The sequence below is a fragment of the Perna viridis genome, chromosome 12 (genome assembly GCF_037379345.1).
Source record: "Perna viridis isolate PV_CMFRI_1.1 ecotype Kerala chromosome 12, ASM3737934v1, whole genome shotgun sequence".
NCBI classification, from domain to species: domain Eukaryota; kingdom Metazoa; phylum Mollusca; class Bivalvia; order Mytilida; family Mytilidae; genus Perna; species Perna viridis.
The window spans coordinates 2,700,774-2,722,448 of NC_142456.1; the positions used below are offsets into that span (position 1 = coordinate 2,700,774).

At 33.9% G+C, this 21,675-nt stretch overlaps 2 protein-coding genes across 5 annotated transcripts in view; one reads left to right on the forward strand and one right to left on the reverse strand.

Moving 5' to 3' along the window:
* Positions 1 to 127: 127 nt before the first annotated feature.
* On the reverse strand, positions 128 to 6,957 carry LOC148600767 (DNA fragmentation factor subunit alpha-like). 4 transcript variants are annotated; one of them, XM_088554704.1, is made up of 5 exons: positions 6,868 to 6,957; positions 4,753 to 4,853; positions 3,432 to 3,590; positions 1,942 to 2,075; positions 128 to 514 (listed from the first exon to the last, which is right to left on the reverse strand). In XM_088554704.1, the coding sequence occupies exons 2-5, from the start codon at positions 4,844 to 4,846 to the stop codon at positions 299 to 301; spliced, it is 603 nt and encodes a 200-aa protein (XP_088410830.1). In that variant the 5' UTR covers positions 4,847 to 4,853; positions 6,868 to 6,957; the 3' UTR covers positions 128 to 298. The 4 variants fall into 4 exon arrangements, with proteins under 4 accessions (XP_088410830.1, XP_088410831.1, XP_088410832.1 ...); XM_088554705.1 differs by having other exon boundaries at positions 6,876 to 6,949; XM_088554706.1 differs by having other exon boundaries at positions 6,887 to 6,913.
* Positions 6,958 to 16,961: 10,004 nt separating this feature from the next.
* The window catches only part of LOC148600768 (G protein-coupled receptor dmsr-1-like), a 98,145-nt gene continuing 93,431 nt past the window's right edge, over positions 16,962 to 21,675 (forward strand). The window contains exon 1 of the mRNA XM_088555872.1: positions 16,962 to 17,561. Within this exon, the coding sequence (XP_088411998.1) occupies positions 17,491 to 17,561 (71 nt within the window). The 5' untranslated portion in view covers positions 16,962 to 17,490. The remainder of the gene's footprint in view (positions 17,562 to 21,675) is intronic.

Sequence of the window (21,675 nt, forward strand, 5' to 3'; positions counted from 1 at the left end):
AGCTAACATTCCTTCATATGTCACTTAAATGATTTCTAGAATCCTCTCACTGTAATGACAATTTATCTTTCCATTTAGACAGTTATTTATGTTAATGTTTATAACTGTTTTTAAACACACTCTACTTCTGATAAAAAAGAAATATTTATAGTACAAAAGATAAAAGCTAATACTACATAATAAGTCATATAAAAAAAAACAAGTGATATTTTTATACAGATCTATCATCTGTTGAACACATACATGTAGATACTAAAATGTGGAATGATCCTGATATGAAAGTATTTAAAAATCATTTTTACGTATTTGCAAACTTTTGTCTCTTAGATTCCTCCCCTCCAATAAAGGGACTATTTTGTCTTGCGTTATGATATAGCTGCAGTAAGTCTAAAGCTTGTGAAGTTTGTGATCTCTCATCAAGATGGCGTTGACAGGCTTCTTGCACAGACTTTGCATAGTTTTCTGTGTCTTGTAGAAGAAATGCAAGATGGCCAACAGGCAAATCAACTACTAACTACAATGAAATTTAAAAACATTTGGTCATTATGTAATGTCAAACAGTTCTAACTTGCTAATTCAAACATATGACCCATAGGAGGTGAAAAAATAACAAATAAAAAAAAAAAGTTTTAAGAGTTTACTCCTGTACCATTTGGATAAACTATACAAAGTTACATTTAAAACTGAAAATTTTGGTTTATAAGCTTATTTTACATTACCTTTTTAGCTCACCAGGCCAAATCACTCACCTGTTTAAACTTTTATCTTTCAAGGGCAACAAGGAGTTGTCCAACAATTTTGATTCAAACAAGACTTTGGTAGAAGTTATCATAAGGATCATTTCATCATTGAAAATTTCTTTCTATTTACTATAGTTTTCAAGATACTGCTGCAAACTTCTAAAACATCATTTTTTGCCCTAACAAGGAGTCATTCATCAACTATGATCCCTGCAGACTTTGGAAGGCCTTATCATAAGGATCATTTCAGCTAGGGTGTAACAATTCCATTATCTGATGATACAATTAATATAACGATACCTGACTGATGATACAATATGTATTACAATACATACATTTTGTACTTGATAGAAGATCTCCTTTTATTTCACTAAATATTATTGCTTCTAGTAATCAGATGGCTTGTTCAAGCCTTAGTTTATGCCCGCTTCAGCCTCCACACAGCAGATTTATACTCCACTGGTGGAGTGACAAGTCTCCTGGTTGCTATTCAAGCATTTTTTTGTTTACTTACGATACTTCTGGTCAAGGCAATTATAGCAACGGATCAGAATTGCGTAAACACTTCAGGTATCGATTCCTGCACCGTAGCAGGAAATATCGTGATGCATCAGTGTATTGTTGCCCCCTAATTTCTGCAATTGAAAGTTTCTGTCTATCATAGTTTGTAATTTGGCTAAACCTTGCGGTTTTGGAGATAAATACCAAAAACTTCTGTCTGATCCCTATGTTCTATTTTTTGAAAAGGTAGCCATGTTTTTCAACAAATCAAAAATCCCCACATCGAATCTATGCAGGATACCTAAAGGAACGTTCATACCAAGTTTGATTCTAATTAGTCAAGTGGTGTCAGAGGAGAAGAGTTTTGGAAAATTGTTAACGACAATGATGAAGATGGATGCCAAGTGATGGCAATAGCTCACATGGCCTTTGGCCAGATGAGCTAAGAACAGTATAACAAGTTCTTTAAATTACTGACTGTCAAACTGTTTAAAAAATTAGTTGTAGGAATTTTCAGTGTAAAATTGATCCAAATCTGTTGATAAATGAAAATGCCTGAGATCTCTAATTGGGTGAAATGTATGAACATACAGTGAAAAACCATGATAAATCCATCAAAAGACAGTCCTATATAAAGAAAACAATTTTGAACCTGATCATCAACACACTTAAAAGGATTTCCTACATCACAAGTTCATACCTGCAAATCTTCATTAGATAGTGTAATTATACGGGTGATATTTTTCTGTAGTCCTGCTATCATCTCTTTAGATCTTTCTGGTATGTCTGTGCCATCACCTATAAAATCTGGTTCATCGTGACCTGATTCACCACCTAAAGTAATAATGATAGCCATTTTGTCAATTCATAACGGTTTCTAGTTTTTGAGCTTCAGTGATTTGAAGAGGGAGAAAGACACTTCAAGGTAATTAAATTTGGTTAACATTTATTTTCATGTCACCATTGCAATCACAAAATTAATCAAAAACTTCCAAAAGTTTCTTGTTTAACTTAAAGTAGAAATTATACTAAATAAGATTAGGAAAGATCATTTATCTTTACAATTACATTGTACAACAAATTATTCACTTTATTCACAACATAGTGCTGTTTTGCTGGTTTAAAACTACATCTGTTTTTAAGTATCATTCTGTGTAAGAATTATGCAATGGGTGGCACGTCATGTTTTTGAATTTAGTCATTTTTGCCTACAGTATATTCAGTTCATCTATAGACAACTAAAAATTTCTTTAAATTTATCCTGAATCATCTCTGATGTAGATATTTATTGACTACTTGTACAGTAAACAAGTGGGGGAAATTTTCCAGGAATTTTCATGGTGCAGTTCAACTAAACTTGATGAATCAGTATCTTAAGAAGGCAAACTTTACAAACACTTTTATTGTTATTTCCGGGGATTAAGAGATAAAAAGACTTGGATAATGCAAAAAAATATCTGCATTTCTTTTCTTTATGTGCCAAAGCTGATACACAATTGTCCTGATTCTTAGACAGAGAAATACTTAAAGTTGTGTACAGCAGTGGATGTACATGTATCAAATGAATATTACTTTACACAGGGATGCCACTCTGCTTGGGATTTGCGGGTTCTGCTTTTACAAATCCAAATATTACCATCATGATTTTTTTTATGAACTATATATTAACTTTTAGTTTTGTCAATTTCTGTTCCTCTGCTGTTCCTTGTTCCCCAGTTAATAAGAATAATACAGGAATTTTAAAGTTACCAAGTCTAAAGTTCTACTTTTATCCCCACCATCTAACAGACTTAAGTATGCTTTTTGGCAAAAATCAATAACTACAAATTGTCATAGATGTCACTTCTATGTCAATGAACTAAAATAAACAGTATGGCTGATGTTGTGCAAAAAGCAGGAACAACTTACTCTAGCAAGGCATCTAATTTCACCCCAAGTCAATGCTGTTGATTTTTCTATCATGTATTTTTTGGTTCTTTTGTGGTGTGTGTTAACTTTTGTGTTCCAGATGATAACTTGTCAAAGTGGTTTCCTGTGGTTTACACTGTATAACTCCCAGTAGATCTTTAAGCACACCATATTGTTATTAGTAGACATATAGGATGGATTGGTTGTACATGGATGTATATTATTCTACAATAATAATACACCATTTTTTTTAAACATGAGCTGTATAAGGAGCTATCATACCTGCACCTTCTGGTCTCCAAGTCTGTCCCTGACTCAGAACCATTAGTGTTGTGTTGTGAGGCAGGAATATGAAATAGTCTTCATCATCAATTTCTGTGCCGTCCTCTGCTAACACCACACGTAGTTGATTTGAAGATATCAGTCCTAGCTTGTCTTTCCCTGATAACAATAAAATTATTGTTTATTAGCATGAAAACAAAATGATTTTGATGTAATTTCAAGGGTCACTGCTAGCCAAAAATAGAGATCATGAAAATTTATTTGTCATAGTTTTCTTAATTATCTCAGTTTTAAATTTTACAAGTTCACATTGAAAAGCTTTTAAGATGAAAAAAAAAATAACCACTTACAGTAAGAAAATCATCACAATATATGTATTACCAAACAAATATACATGTACATGTAAAGTGTCACCTTTTTCAAGACTGTGCCAGGAGTTTGTAAAAAGAAAATTCATTACCTAAGAGATTAAATTTTGCTGAATATACTTCTTACAGTTTAACATGTATGACCAAGGGACACAGAAACAACAGTTAGTGCTTTCTATTATACTTATTTTTATCAGAATATATTTAGCATATTTCATAGACTTGCATGTACATGTGTTATAAAATTTCAATGCTACTACTACAGGTAAAATCAGACATAAGGAACAACAGAGGAGTGAGTTAAATTAGAATCACAATCAATAAAAGTGAAAATCAGAGCAAATTTGATGTAAGTAATGTCCATACTATTAAACAGTGCAAGTAAGGGTTGGCGTAATAAACCTGTAACATCTTTAATCACTAAGTTGTTCATTTTATTGGTACTTGGAGCCATGGATCCACTATAAATAAAGTAGTATTTGAATTTGCAATCATTATCCCTACTAAGGGGTTAGTCATGCCATCATGACTAAGGGGATGAGTAAGTTTTCCTTGCCTTTTGTACCCAACTAACCTTATCCCTTAACCATGCTGGCATGACTAAACCCCCTTAGTAGGGCTAGCTTCACAAAATATTTTTTAGTAATTTTCTTAACTGCAAAATAATTCTGAATACAAATACTGTGAAAGTACTTTAATTCATGGATACCAATTTTTGTGGATTGGGGAAGAATCACAAGTTTGTGGATTCTTGAATTCGTGGTTTTGAGGTTTTCAGTATACACATCAATGGAAATCTCCTTTTTGTAGGGAACCAAATTTCATGGTTTTACCTACGAAACCATGAAAATTAGTACCCCACGAACAATAGTTCTTTCACAGGTATACCTTGTATAATAAATGTATCCCACTAATAGGACAGAAAGAAGAATGAAATCATGGATTAATTATACCTTTCAGTAGTACATCCTCAAGTGAGGTGGCAACAATTCCTTTCTTAACTGTACGATCATGGTTCCATATCTTGAATGGCCTAGCCCCTGCCATTGATAACCTGAAAAGTATTGGCCATAATAATTTGAATTTCTTAGGTTTTTCTTTCAAATTTAGCCACAGAAAGAAATATATATATGTATGTTGATATTTCCCCAAGTAAAGAACATTTTTTTAATATCTGAATATGGTGGCATAACAATACACATATTTATGAAGTAAATTGAATCCAATAAATAGTCTAGGCTATTGTCACAATACCTTTGATAACAAAGCTTCCATGGCACATTTACAAGATCCTTTTTTAACATCAAGTTAATCTTGGATAATAAATTTTGACACGTTAGTGCAGCCAACTCATACAAGACAATAAAAAATTGCATTTGGATAGTATTAATTGAGGACTCACATTACATGTATATATCATGTCCAATGTTTAAGGAATGTACTTAAACTACACTGGATAGTGAAATTCTATTTTCGCAACTTACATGTACTGGTACCTCAGGGGTCAAGATTAACTTTTTGAGGCCAGTTGCCACCTGGTCTACTAAACAATAAAATCAATTAGCCCAGAAAAAAAGTTGGTAGCCCAGCAGTCATGGCGAAATTTGTCATGCATGACCAGTACTTTTATGGAATTGTCAGGTCCAGCAGATTTTGTAAGGTTGCCAGACCAAATGTCTGACAGGTTGAAAAATGATTTCACCAGGTCTGGCCCAGGTTTCTTGAGGTTTTTTAACCCCCGAAATAAAGTTCCACATTGTACGAAATACCGGATGCAGAAATAAATAAGCAATTCTAAATAAGAAACCAACATCAGTTATGAATGATTTCCGTATAATTAGAACTGGTTACCAATAAAATTTAACTAGGGATGCTACGTTTCCAATCGAATGGTAACCAGTTAAAACTCTGACTGCAACTTTTGTTTATAGTATTTTTTTTTGCTCAACATCCCTAAATGAAAAACTACAACGCTGTCAGCGAAAACACACACGCCAGATTCAGGGAAAGCTGTTTTCTCTTTGGAACCAATACTGTGCATCTATCATTTTCACATCAAGACTACTAAAGGAATGTGCAGCCATTTACGGTCAACCAGCCAAGTAAAGAACTTTCGTTAGTGTCAGACCTTTTAGAACATCATAATATTTCATGTAGTGCATATGTCTAGTGCTTATCTTGAAAATACCGAACTTTGTTTCTTGTCATTTCTTAAATGTATGTCATGAATCTAGTGCTTTTTTCATAAATCTTATGACATATACCTTGAACTGTTTTTGAGAACATAATCATAAATCTTATGTCATATATCTTGAACTGTATTTGAGAACATATATTGTTACTTATCTGAATAATTTATATACATGTACAGATTAGTAGTGCCTTATTTATCATTTCACACAAATACTAAAGCTAATGATTGACCAAAACAAACAATATTCTTATTTAATATCATCCTACACACATACATTTAGCAAACAACTTATGTAACTATGTATCTTGCTGTCAAAACAATTGGATTGTGTTTACTTCTCACTTGAATATATTCAAATCAAATCAGTTTCATGAAGCTTTAGACAATGCAAGAAAAATTACATGGTATTTACTGAGCCTTAGACAACATATTATTTTTTTCTGCATTGGGCGACGAGTTGTCTAGGTGCCGAATTGACTTGGTACCAAAATGTCTTAATAGATGCCGAAATGTCCCTGTACCAATTTGTCCAGGTGCCAAAGTGTCTAGAATTCGTAGATCTACTGATGTTTTTGCTGTGGTTTTTGTTAATTTGTGAAAGAGTAATCAAGGGAACCAAGGTCATAGTGGTAATCAAAATAATGTAATCCAGGGACAAAGACCAGACATGGAAAACAGACATACACAACAAAGAACATAAAGTTACAAAAATCATACATACAAAGTAACAAAACCGTCAAAAGCGAATGAGCAACTCGGACCACTAAAATTCATGCAATAGCTTCACCCAGGAATACAGACAGTTATAAACTTGTTCGAAAAAAAAGTTTCAATAAAGAGTGTGTTATATCACCATGATTAAAATATGTATTACAAGATTACTGTTAATATACAAGAGAAGAAACCCCGAAAGCTGCAACAGAAGAGTGAAATAAATCCGGAAGTTAAACAAATATTTCTAAACGTACTACAAAGACGGAAAGTAGTCATCCTACATCCGGGTCAGACGACAGTCGCAACTAGCCAAGGATTTAAATATATGTATATATCTATCTTTAAATCCTTGAACTGGCCAATGAAATTGTTATGTTACATATTTTTATGTTAAAATATTGAAAATTCTCAAAAAGAAATCAGCAAAATTCATTGTCTAACATTGTATGTTCATACACGTGAAAAAGTCGCATATTTTTGTTAACATTTCTAGACCCAGGTTAGGGCCATTTTGTAAAGGAAATCTCTGGATCCACTACTGAAATAATGCAGTTCAATGATTCGAGCGACAAACTATTACATTCACTACACTGAAGGGTTCAGGACCGATGCACTTTTGTTTGACAATTTTTCTTTTCATTTTTAATATTGTCAATTCAAGTATAGTCCATATTTCATTTTTTTCAGTATATTGATAGCATTTTTTTGACTTTTTATTTGTTTTCTAAACTAGAGCTTGAATTAGCATACTTAGATTAGAGGTCATGAGTTTTTAATCAATACAAAAAGTCTAAATACAAGTTTATTCCCCATGCAACTGTTTATATGTAATTTAAATGCTTTAAACTTTTGGTACAATTTAATCTTGGTATTTTAAGTTATTTCATGCCCTTATTTGTTGTGTGTATCTATTTTTCTGGTCTAATCATTATAACTGGAATACATTCTTTTTTTATTACCGTAAAAATCCTGGTTCAAAATTCGTAGATTATCACCTCCACTCCTTCGTTGAAGTCTTAAATTATCATCTTATATAAAAGGCACCACTGATTACCTACGGAAAATACTCTAAAGTTCTCAAACGTCTTTCCACTGATACTACTCTAGTTTTTTTTGATGTCATCTCTCTTTATAACAATATTCCTCACTCTGAAGGCATAGAAGCATGTAGGAAGAAAGAGCTGTCATCACCCACAGAATGCCTAGTTGAAATGCTCGCTATCGACCTTAAATACAACAATTTTACGTTCAATGGAGACAATTTTATACAAATTAATGAGACTGATATGAAAACAAAATGGACCCTTCTTATGCCAACATCTTCGTGGGCAAACTAGAGCGACAACTTCCCGGGTTCTCAGTTGAAACAAAATGTCTTGGTTTCGCTTCATTAATGATGTTGACATAAAATGGAACAAAAGCGACGAAGATTTCCTAATCATGCCAACAACTTCCATCCAACTATTAAATTCACCCATGAAGTCTCCAATTCTAACATTACTTTTGTTGACACATTGAGTACTCTGTCAAACTGGACGATTTCCATGGGTATTTACACCAAATCTACAAATAACATCAATATCTGTCATCAAAAAGCTGCCATTCATCCGCTTTCATCAGAAGCATTCCATACAGCCAGGCTCTTATAAATAGGACGACACCGTGAAACAACAGCTGGGTGCCCTGTAAGGCCATTTAAAGAAAAGGGGCTATACAAACAAATCAAGGTCTGAAGTCTTCAAAGTCGGTAATCGTCAAATATTCTCTGTTGCTGATTTGGCATACTTTCAACATCAGAAATGGCACGAATGCGATAAGCTCTAAAATCGGGTGACTTCCGCTTCAATATTGGTTCCCATCATATCAAATGATTGCGTACTCTTTCGTAACCGTGATGGCTCGAATGTTTTCAATTATCAGGAACCAGATTAAACAACTGGCAATGGCTATATATAAAAATATCGGGGTCTTGATAATATCTTTGATCTTGTAAATTGTAACGAGCTTCTGTGTTTGAATCGGAAACTGGGTAATATTACATAAATTCAATGATAACCGATCATTTCATCTTTTAATGCGAACTTTCCGTTCTCATACAAGCAATAAAAACACACATAGGCATGTGTATGATAATTTTTAAAAGAGGCACGTTGTAGCGATCTTTGGGTGTCTCATGATATTGACCAGGGAACCAGATTAGCAACCAGATTATATATTAAACAACTGGCGATGAATATTCTTAGATTTCGGGTCGTGCTAACTATGTATATGACCTATATAGTCTAACTATGTATATGACCTATATAGTCTAGTAATGAGACCCTGTGCCTGAATCGGAAACTGGGTAATGTTCAATGCTAACCGATCATTTCATGTAAAATTCCCATTATCATACAAGCACGAAACACACGTTGAACACACTTGTATGCTATTTAAGAGGTACATTTTATCTTGTATGAAGCTAGAACTATGACGCTGGAGCATTACGTGGAGTATAAATATATTATTATGCAAATCATATGCGAATATAAAGTACTGAAATTACGATCGAGTGCAAGAAGTCGCTAACAATATAAAAACTTTCTGAAAGCAGAGTCTATTCTTCGAAGCAGATTGCTGCACTACAAAAAGAAAGAAAAATCGATGAGATTCCCTTGTGTTCTCACCTACCACCAACACATACTAACACGTACTGAATAACAGCTCTGACATTATATACACACCTTGAAAATTACTTGAAAAAAGCCTAAAACTGTCAAAAAAAATCTTTCCCAAGTTTTTAAACCGCCAAACAGCATCTAGCTTGCTGGTACAGGCTGAACAGAACTGGCTTAACCCGTCGCCCATGTGGTGACAGGCGTTGCAAATGTTGTGCCTACATTCAGGTCTCCTCATCATTTATAAGTAGAATACAAGGTCTTCTCGCGTTTTACTTGCAAGACCCCAAACCTGTTATATCTCATTGAGTTTCAGATCTGTGGTATCAAGTATGTAGGAGAATCAGTACAACCATATCACAAAGACTAAATGGCCATAGGAGCGACCTGAGAAAGAAACACTTTCTCCCTATTAGCCAGCACTTCAAGCTCCCTGACTACAATCTCGAGGATTTTAATACTACGAAGATCCTCATTATAGAACAAAAAAGTCAGAGAACCACTATACATGAAGATGTGCGAGAAAAGTTTTGGATAAAAGTATAAGTTTACGACCCAGATGGAATCAACAAAAAATAAAATTCAGTACATGTTGTCCTCTACGTATTACAACATGCATATGTCGCTAATTAATATATTTTGATTTCCAAGATCACATAAGTTTCTCTAATTTTCACAACAAAATAAAGATCAATAGCTTTGTACATTGTCAAATCAATATTATAACGCAAATTTGCAACTTCGCATCAATTCTAGAGTTGGGGGGTAGCTTCTGATCAAATTGATACAGGGAAGATAATGTAAATGTATAGAAAGGTCTGAAAATCACCCAACGATGTTAGAACTGTCAAATTTGCGATGCAAATTTTTGGTCGTTGCCTCCGCGGGACTCTAACTCGTACCGCTGTGACATCTATGGCAACACCGCCTGCACAAAGTCCAGCAAATTTGACAGTTCTAACATCTTTTGGAATTTTTCAGACCAGGCAGTGGGTAAAACAGTATGAAAACCCCCACCATTTTAAAGTATAAATATTTGACTATTTGCACCATCAAAATCAAGAAAAATATTTTCAATATCACTTTGGTAAATTGAATTTTAATTTCATCGAAATGCACTGGAAATGATCATTTCAAGGGCATAAAACTCTATATAAATCCTCCTATTGAAAAAATTCTGAACAAAGCATGTGACGCAAAGATCAAACAGCGTTCCTTTCAAATAGAGAAATTATCCTTGAATGAAATTATATTGTTCTATCGGTGGATTTTTTATATGCACGTTTCTGATTTTTCCCATCTGACCTGATTTTTACAAAGACTTGTACGCTTAAAGTGCACATTAAATACAATGCTATGTAGACAGGTGCAGTGACAACAATGAAAACGGAATGATGAATCATGGTCTGTAAACCAAACAAGGAGAATACAGGAAGAATGCCGGTTATTATATTACAAACCCAACTTCATTTTGCTGTCAGGAGTGGAATTCAAATTTCAGACTGTCTGCGATATTTGTCTTATAAAAGCTTTTATCGGGAACACAGGTGTATTACGTGCTTCGATCTGACGTTAATTAAATTATAATTAAATAATGCGTTTTTAATAAAGTCTTGTCATCTGAAAATTCGATACATGGCACTGCTTACTTTGTTTAGATTAAGACGGTAATTACATTGGCTAGCGATATTAATATAAATATACAAATATAATTACTGTTTTTAGACTTCTTTAATATTTCTGTCTGGAGAAACAATGTTTGAAATATAACATGACACATTTCTGAGTCTGCGAAACAGGTCATATGCTAATGTTTTCCAAAAAAGAATATATAAATTATGAGACATATGTATATAACGTTCAAAATGAAATAAAATAAGAGAAAAGTGCATTGCACAATACATTAGCTTTCCACTATAAACTTTGAACAACTGAAAATTACAGCACAGCAGTTAAAAATGTGTAAAATTATCAAGCATACTTAGGAACAAATAGGTTTCTACAGTATTTCATTGGTCACTTTACTTTGTGATGTAGGCTCTGGATGGTCTGCTGGTTCTTTAGAAACCCACACTCCCCATTCGTAGTTATGTACATTGGATTTCCACTATAATTACAAAAATAATTTATTTCTTTTTTGAAAGGTTTGTGAATTGGTCAATTGCAGAATCCTACTTTGTATCATAATTTGTCTGTTTACTGCCGTCACTGAATTGATTCTTTTAATAAAAAGTTAAAGAAGTTTAATCACTACTTATTTTCTATGGCAGATCATTTATGCATTTCAGGTCGAGAGCGCTTGACCAATCAGACACTGCTTTTTACAGATCCGACATGATGAACCATACCGGATTTTAATTGTGCTTACAAACAGATGCAGCAGCCGCAGACCGTAGGCATGTACGTCATTCCTCAGGAAAACATTATTTTGACATAATGATAAAAAAAAAACAAATTGACGATATCTAAGGGAATCCAGTACAAGCCAATAAATTGGACCAGGGTTTAGAAAGCTGTTTAATAAACTTCACACACTTCATCGATCAGTATCTATAATATTAGAAAAAGAACGGACATGGTGAAACGTAACAAATGCTGCAGCTTATAACCTAAATACAAAATAGCAGATACTTTCAGATATCATACTAATAAGTTAAAAAGTAATCCGGGGAAACAAGATTTGGGCTAAAATCAAAAGAATGTAATCCAGGGACAAAGACCAGACATGGAAAACAGACAAACACACCAAAGGACATAAAGTAACTAAAATAATACATACAAAGGAACAAAAGCCAGGGGTAGACGAAAGAGGAAAGGAAAACTATGACACGTTAAACAAATCACTTTTCATGCAGATGGATTTACCGTAACGGTCCACTATTCATGATGACCATACAACTTCTGTAGTGATGACTTCAATATTGTAGCAACATAACCCTATTCCAGACGCCTAATTGTAAGAAGTCTAGCCTGATACAAAAAGTCTGCGTAGTTACGACAAGCTCTGACATAACGTATGATTTGTGATATGAAAAAAAAAAAATTCGTCCAATTCAAAATTTACTAATGCAGAAATATTAAACGTTTTGTATGATTACTTCATTTTGATAAAAACACTGATGTGGCTTGCTATAAAAATCTGTTGTGGTGGTCTATAATTCTGTCAATCGATATTCATTAATATATTTTAATTTCTTTTACGATGTCAGCGATGACAGCTCGACAAGGTCACAGTCAACTGTTTTGTGCGCTGAATTATTTTTACAAACTTGGACTATTTCAATACAAGGCCAGAGGGTGTATTAAGTCCTTGATAAGGTCAAGTTCATATACTAATCCTGTCTATAATAAAACACGTTGTTACGTCATTGTGTGACTATAGTTAACAAATACGAAACCTGTCGATAACCGCTGAAGTTTTCATTTGGAAACAAATACAAAAAACTACAACTTGCTATTGTGAGACTAAAATATACATTAACAAACAAACAAACAACAGAAACAAAAACAAAACAAAACACACATTCAACGAAGATCAATTATGAATATTCGATTTACCTATTTTTATTACAGTCAATAATTAAGAACTATCAGATGCTAACTTTCCATGCATCATCCCTAACTACAGGGATGACAATCCCAGAAGCCTCTTGTTCTTAAAATATCACTTTGGCTTACGGATCGGATCGCTACCTTTCTTCCTTTCTAATGTTATATAAATGTTATAATTATGGAACTAGGAAGAGGAAGCATCTTGTAAAACACTCCTACTAAAGTTAATTACAACTGCCAAACGTTCATTATCTGCAGAAAAAGCTGTATTGACTTGTTAATTGTATCTCTAGAAAACATTTCATTGTACAGTAAATTCAGCACGGTTTAAGTCAAGGAGACGAATGCTAATGAATGAAGTCCGAGTGTGTACGAAGGGATCGAATAGCTTTTCCTAAGTTAAGCTTTGATAGAGTCATGGCAAGCTGCTTATCTTGGCACCGCCGACTTTCTCGTACTCCAGCATTTTAAACCAATGCTTAGTTAAATGTTGAGCACTTCCTGATATACCCCTGTCTTTTGTCACTTCCTGATATACCGCTGTCTTTTGTCACTGCCTGATATACCCCTTTCGTTTCGCCATTGTCCTTGTTTACTTTTACGTACACTGCCGGGTAAAGTTATGACTCTCGCTCGATGTGTAGCACTATACAGTCAAACAATTTACGTGCTTCAATTCTTATTCACGGGTTAATTTTTCAAGCACCTACCTTGTGTTACTCTTGTCATTATACTAACGAATGACGAAAATAGAAGTACGTGTCGGTAAAACAAATAAGCATACTTTACTTCTCCCCCTTTTTCGATATCACGAGCTCGTAAAAACGTTCACAAAATTTTTCAACAGATACAAGGAACTCATTATCAAATACAGATGTACTATTAAACGATTAATACGTGCGAGTATCTTATGGTAACATTTTTCATAAAGCACAGAAATACTCACCAAATAATTTGACTAAGCCGTTGAATAGGCTCATTCTTAGACTAATTATAGAAAAAGGCCTACAGTTATGTGTACGTTAGTCTGTATCCGGGCATCATTAAGAAAGCTATTTTATATATTTATTTTTTTCTTGCATTTTTATTTATCTATTATATTTATCTATGTTGCTACTGCTATCGTCATCGTTGTTGTTGCTGTTTCCAGACTCCAGAAGCTTATATATGTAACGGTTACATATATTAATATACTAGCGTAATTTTTTCTTTTACTTGCGCCGATTACGCCATATGTTAGTTCATTGACATAACCGATCTATTAAGGGCTGCAAACCTATTATGTCTCTTTATCCTTGGAATGCCTTGACTTTTTATCGTATTTGTATATAAGCTTATGATAACGTTCTTTTCAATAAAAGTAAAATGAAAAAAAGTTTTACTTTGTGAACGGATAATATAGTGTTTTAAATTATATTTTACAACATGTACTATTTCTTTTAGTCCTCCTAGCTATTTTTCGAGTCTTCGCGCTCTATTGTTACCATAGTAACGTTAATTCCAGGTCAGGCATGTTGGTTTCGATAATTAAAACCTGTATGATTATTCTTTCTATAGGAGTATTACACTAATTATTTCTGAAGAAAACTTAATTACAACTTTGCATGGAAAACAATCAGTATCCTGCTGGTTTTAAATCCATTTTATGACCTAAAATAAGTATACTTCAAAATTTAGGAATTTCCGAATTACAGAGAATTTCTATCGTTGATTACGGTGTACCACCAAGACTTATAATAATGATGCGAAAGTATTCCTAACGTTAACAAACCGGAAAAATAATTAACTAGGTAGGGTACACAATTAAACTTAAAATCAATCATCTTGAGGGGAGTTAACTGAGAGAGTAAGCTGCTGCTTTACTTTTCAATGTATCAATGCAAAATGTATTTGTGCGATTAGAAGATTTTTGACATTATACATTACCGAGAGAGAGAGAGAGAGAGAGAGAGAGAGAGAGAGAGAGAGAGAAAGAGAGAGAGAGAGCCACCAAATACATCAAAACCTAAAATCCAAATGAAATATTATGTGGATCACGATAAAAAGTGCGATTGATAACATGCCTGAGAGTTATCTTTGCTTTTGAACTAATGGCCTCTTTCGTCTGTGAAATATGCATGGGGAATATATACTGTTAAGAGAAAGCCCACTGTATGGTGTACAACCGCTCACCTAAGCAAAACTTATTCCATGATTACATCACTGAATTTTCTCAGATTATTGAAGAGCATCATATGCTCCAGGCAAGTGAATGGACAATATATGATTACATACCCGAACTGTGGTCTATTAAAGAAATAATTGCTATAGTTGGAAAACAAATCAATAAAGCTTTCATAAGGTTTTATACATGTACAAGAACGAAGATATGAATTAAAGAGAACTCCGAAAATGTTGAATAACAAAAGATGTTATACGGATCTGATTTACTATGGCCAGCTATACAAATCAGTATATTATTTGCCTTAATAAAACGGCGAAAGAATTTTTACACTTTGACATTTCTTTCGACCGATCCATGAAAAAATGAAAAAGACAAACATACCAACATGGGCATCACAAAACATCCTAAAAATTCAAGACTACCAAGGGTCAGTCACCAAGTTTTTTGGTGAGAAAGGGGCATGCTGCTAACTACAAAAAAAAAAAAAAAAAAATCCCCTGTCAATCCCCAACCCAATTTGACTAATATTCCCATGCTAATGATGCGGTACCCCCCATTCGATGAATATTGACAGTTCTGGTTCAGAGTCATTATCCATACTGTTAATTGAAAAGTTTTTTTTTTTAAATCAAGCACAAAGATTGCATATAAAAACATTGGTGCATGGACAAAGTAAATGTATCGGGGTTACATAGTTCACTTGTCGGAGTGAAGTCTGTTAGTGCCTGGTTCGATCTATGCGTTATACTGTTCCTTTATAGTGTAATCTAAATCCTTCAGATTTCACTTATCAGATGTCAAAAAAAAAAAATAATAATAATTATAAAAAAACCAAACCAAAACCAAAACCAAAGAAACAAAAAACAAAACAAAAATGTAAATGAATAAAATAAAATAACAATAACATTATGATCATTGCAGTTCAGAAATAAAAAAAGATAAATAGTTTAATTCATCATGTACTCCTGGATCGTTACATTATGTCAATCTGCACCACGAGAACCCATTTGTTCATCGTCTTATAGTTTTCCTTTCCTTTTTCGTCTACCCCGGACTTAATTTTTTCATGCGCAACTAGGCAGATGTTACTAAAAAGAAGAGGACGTTTATCCTATTCATTTACTGTGTATTTGGAGAACAATTAATCGAATTCTATGTGTTGCACACATCTAGCGTCATTAATAGAAAGATAATGTGACAAATACACGCCAGCATATACAATATTAATACAAAAAAGGAAATACTTTCATAAGTTCTCCAATAAGTGTAAACACGCCTCCAGGATAGCTCCGGAATGTCCCGACAACATAGTAATAAAATCCACAATAACTGAACGATGGAAATTCTACAAAATCAAACTACAAAAGAAATATTATGACACAAAGACACATAAATGACCAGCAACTCCGAACTGTAGACAGGCGAATGAAATTTTAAGACTTTTAAAGCGATAATAAAAGGGACGACCCCAAAAAAATAATGTATGTCCCACGCAGCCCGAAAATAATGGCAGTCATCAAAAGTGTTAGTAAATTTCTGATTAAAAATCATTTGCAATTACGGTATAACAGGTTAGTGTTGATAAAACTATGAACTCTGCAAATTGATGCAATTCCGTGACCAGGAAATTTTCTATTTTAGAGTAATCCCCATTATTTCTCGCCACCCTGCGTGTTTGATATAGCATTAAAGTTTAATACAAATGAAACATTCTTTTTCATCAATTGTGGTGTAATTCGAAACTTTCATTCCCCGTTTATTAAAATCAATAGCTATCTCTACGGATAATTGATTTTGACATAAAATTCCTTTTTTTTCTCCTCTTTTTTCATTCAGGTATCAGCATCAAAATAATAACTCCGCTATTACTAAAGTAAAAGTTGATAATTGTAGAGTAGGAAAAAGTGGTATGTTTCAACGTGGGATAATTATAATGAGACGAAACAGAGGTTTAACGGGTTCCATCAAATGCATCCTCAAGGAAATTAATTTTGAAATGTGCGTCATTTTGTAACCCAAGTAGTGAAATAGAGCACTGCATGCTCATTACAATAAATTACCTTTACACAAGAGAGATTTCCTACGATGATTTAGGTTTCAAAAGGCAACTGTGAAATACGCCTGCTTGAACTACGATAATTTGGAACCTTTTGAAACAATATTCAGGACGAAACGCAGACTTAATTATCCCTCAAAATGACCTTTGTTTGAAGGAATGGTACTTTTTCGGAAATACAACCGATATTTGTAGTGAAAAAAAAAACCTGTATGACTTAAGTCAATACATTAAGTCATATTGTTAAAGAGACGTACTTTAGGTGTATGTGTACGGATACCGTTTATTGTAAATTCTTTTGTTTTAAGTGGACAAAGCATTTCAACATAGAAAACCCCTTTGAGACTTACCAAAATGTTGGACCCGGAAACATATACAACTAACTCTGTTCCGTATCAGAAGTGTACTGATGGTACTAAAACATGGTAAGTGTCAGTACTGTATGTTTTTTTATTACAACTATAGCTACAGTTACATTTGTACTACGTTCATATTGAGAAATTTTAAAACTTTACCCCTATAATACAATGACTGCATATTATCAAGTTCTAAAAGAGAATAAGGGAAACGTTACAACTCACCTGCATATGTTTTATATACGGCTTTTATGCTAAAGATTGTGGTTTTTTTAGGTTTAAGCGTGTTAAAAGATCAATTTCACTTAGATACAGCTGCTTCTGACGATACTTTAAAGTATTATTATAATCCCCCACCACGGCGTCAACACACAATACCTATAAGGAGGGTAGACTAGCTAAATGTAACGGCAAATAATACAGATGGGTCATCAGTTGGATGATTCAACGTCAAAATAAAAAAAAACATGACCTAAACGTGAACACATGAAAGGAGAAATATGAAGACCTTCACAATGAATTTAATTAGGACAGTATATACAATTAAACAACATATACTTTTTTCTTTTTCTTTTTTAATTATTTGTTATTTTGTTCATTACAATGTCATTATTTTATCATCATATCTAATTACACAACACATTTATAATTCAATTATATTCTACCATTAATTATGTTTTCAATATAATTTACATAGTATTGCCATAACTGTTCGCTCAGGTACAGGATTGGGTTTATGCAAAATTTTAAGACAATGCCTTGTTATGTATGGGTGTCGGGAGGGTAAGGCGATGTGGTGTTTAATCTACTATTTTAAGGCATCGTAATAGTTAAATATCATTATACATTTTACAAAAATGTTTAAGCTATTGTATGTTCGTTATTTTTAACACTTGTACAATTTGCGATTCCATATCGGAAGGCAAATAAAAAAAACCTTAGATACCTATATTTCCATTTTAAAGTTTTTAAGTGTTTATATGTAAGAGTAATCAAGGGAACTAAGGTTATAGCGATAATCAAAGAGTAATCAAGGGAACCAAGGTTATAGCGGTAATCAAAAGAATGTAATCCAGCGACAAAGACCAGACATGGAAAACAGACACACACAACAAAGAACATAAAGTAACTAAAATCATACATACAAAGTAACATAAGTAAATGAGCAACTCGGACTCCGCTAAAAACTGGGAGCATAGACCGAATTTAATTTCTATTTATCTTAAAATATTTTAATGTTTTAATTTTTATAAATTTTGTACTAAACTAATACATGTACCTGCATCTTTTCATGTTTCATCTAAGTTAATTGTTGATTGCCAATCTGCTGATAATTTGTATAACAAAAACCTTTACTATCAGCAAAAATGTAAATAGCATTAATTTGAAGGAGTCTATATAAAAATCTAGTTATCTCTCGAAATGAGATGAGTATTTGGTATTTGAGAATTTCCTTTGTTAATTTCATGTGGATGTTCTAACGATTTACAAAGTACTGTTATACAGTGTTTGTTTGTTTATACTGTAGAGGATTTATATCGATAATAAAGGAAAATTATTGACCAAAGTATACGACAAACGCAATTTCATTTCGTATTGTCAACTTTCCTTTCATTTGTTGCAACTTCCCTTCAGCACCTGCGTATGGAGTTTTCGTATCACAACTCAAACGTTATGCCAGACTTTTGCAGACTTTTTGTATCGGGCTAGACTGCTTACAATTAGGCTTCTGGCAGAACAGGGTTATGTTGCTACAAGATTGAAGTCATCACTATAGAAGTTCATCATGAAGTCGTGTATCTTTCTGCACCATAACAACTGATTTGTTTAACTTGTCTTAGTTTTTCTTTCCTCTTTCGTCTACACCGGATGTGACCTTTTATGAGCAACACGGTGGGTGTTTCTAGAAAAGCAGAGGACACTTACCCTACCCGTGCACCTGGTCCATGCTCCAAGTTTTCAATAGAGTCCGAGTTGCTCATAAACTTTTGTTGCTTTGTATGTATTATTACAGTTATTCTATGTTCTTTGTTGTGTTTGTCTGTTTTCCATGTCTCGTCTTTGTCTCTGGATTACATCCTTTGGTTTCCACTAGACTTTTTGTTCCCGCGATTACTCTTATATATTGCCATGTAATCTTTCCATTTTGGGCAAAATTTGTCCATGACTTATTTCCTTTCTTGGTATTCCTCTCTTCGTTTATAACCTCTTTATTGTAACATTATATTTGATCTATTAAACCTGAAGGATTAGCTAACACCTTCTTGTCCATTGCTGATAATGTATTGTTGCCTGGTGCAATGAGTTTTCTATTAGGATGCATTTAAAAACTTTAAAAAAAATATAATTGTTTTGAAAATTTATAATTGGTGCACACGGATTCTTCCGTGGTCCTTTTTCTAAATTTGTTCTATAAAGGATGATATTGTTAACAAAATATTCTACGTAACAGCGTTTTGCAATATTCAATTAAATACACAACTTTTTAAAATAACTATGAACATTTTCCAACTACTCTGTTGTAATGGCGGTAGCGATGTTAAATATGTTTAGTGCGATAATAAGGTTAAGTGGACAATTCATATAGGTCAAACAGACAAATAGGTTAAGTGGGATATTCAGTATTCCATAAAACAAAGAAGAAACCAATCATTTACTACTATATCTCACGCTGTTTTCTTTTCACCTGTCATGTTAAAGAAATATATCATCAGTTATTGATAATAAAGCACGTGTTGCAGAGATATAAAAACTGCATATCATAATGTGATGCCATGAATCGCTTATATCTGATATACCAGAATACTTGAAACCGTATCTTTCCAAGACGTCAAAACTAAAAAAAAAATAAAAACCTATGATCAATATTTTCACAAGTTATGGAAATGATAAAACAATTATTTTCTTAGTTTAGAAACGATTTGAAGTAGATGGCATACGGTGAAAGGGACATGTGACATGGAAACGGGGCGTGGCTGATGGTTAAAAGGGATTGGAACATGGGAGACGGGTCGTGGCAGATCGTGAAAGGGAAATTGGACATGGGAACGGGGAGTGGCTGATTGTTAAAAGGGAATGGAACATGGGAGACGGGTCGTGGCAGATGGTGAAAGGGAAATGGGATATGGGAACGGGGAGTGGCAGATGGTTGAAAGGGAATGGGACATGGGAGACGGGGCGTGGCAGATGGTGAAAGGGAATAGGCCATGGGAGACGGGGTATGGCAGATGGTGAAAGGGGAATGGGACATGGGAGACGGAGCGTGGCAGATGGTGAAAGGGGAATGGGGCATGGGAGACGGGGTGTTACTGATGGTGAAAGGGAATGGGACATGGGAGACGGGGCGTGGCAGATGGTAAAAGGGAATAGGCCATGGGAGACGGCGTGTGGCAGATGGTGAAAGGGGAATGGGACATGGGAGACAGAGCGTTGCAGATGGTGAAAGGGCAATGAGACATGGGAGACGGGGTGTGGCAGATGATGGAAGAGGAATGGGGCAATGACATGCGGGAGAATAGGAAGTTTTCCCCATAGAATAGCTGTAAATTGTCTTTGATATGTTCATCTATGTGGTTTTGTCCACGAATTTTCTTTTATGTGTCACCTTGGATACATACGTTTTATTTGTATTTCCATTGACTTAAACTGATTTATAGAAACTTATTGGACGTAACAAGATGCATGACATTTTCTTTAATGAAGTAATGATTACGTCAGACAACCTGAAACTATTATAAACACCAAATAATGTTTACACGTGGAACAGTGTTTATTTGAGTTATTGAATATTTTCTACTTCCTTTCTGGCCCAGCAAACGATTTCTTTGGGTTTCTTCACCAATAACAGACAGTTATTTCTCTTTTAATAAGAAAACTGCGTTTATCAAACTGGCTGACTTTTCAGTAATTAGATATCATATGATATCCATATCAAGATTAAATCCTCGCATATCTTGATATGGTTTTAGCAGTCCAGATGGTCAATAGCTCTTTTTACACATCTTTCCTCTTTCGTCTACCCCAGACTCGACATTTTACGAGCAATTTTAATAGCAGAGGACGCTTACTATACCGATGCACCTGATCCATGCTCCCAGTTTTCAGTGGAGTTCGAGTTGCTAATTTTCTTTGCCCTTGTTTTGTTTTGGTTATTTCATTTTCTTATAGACAGTACTGTACTGTA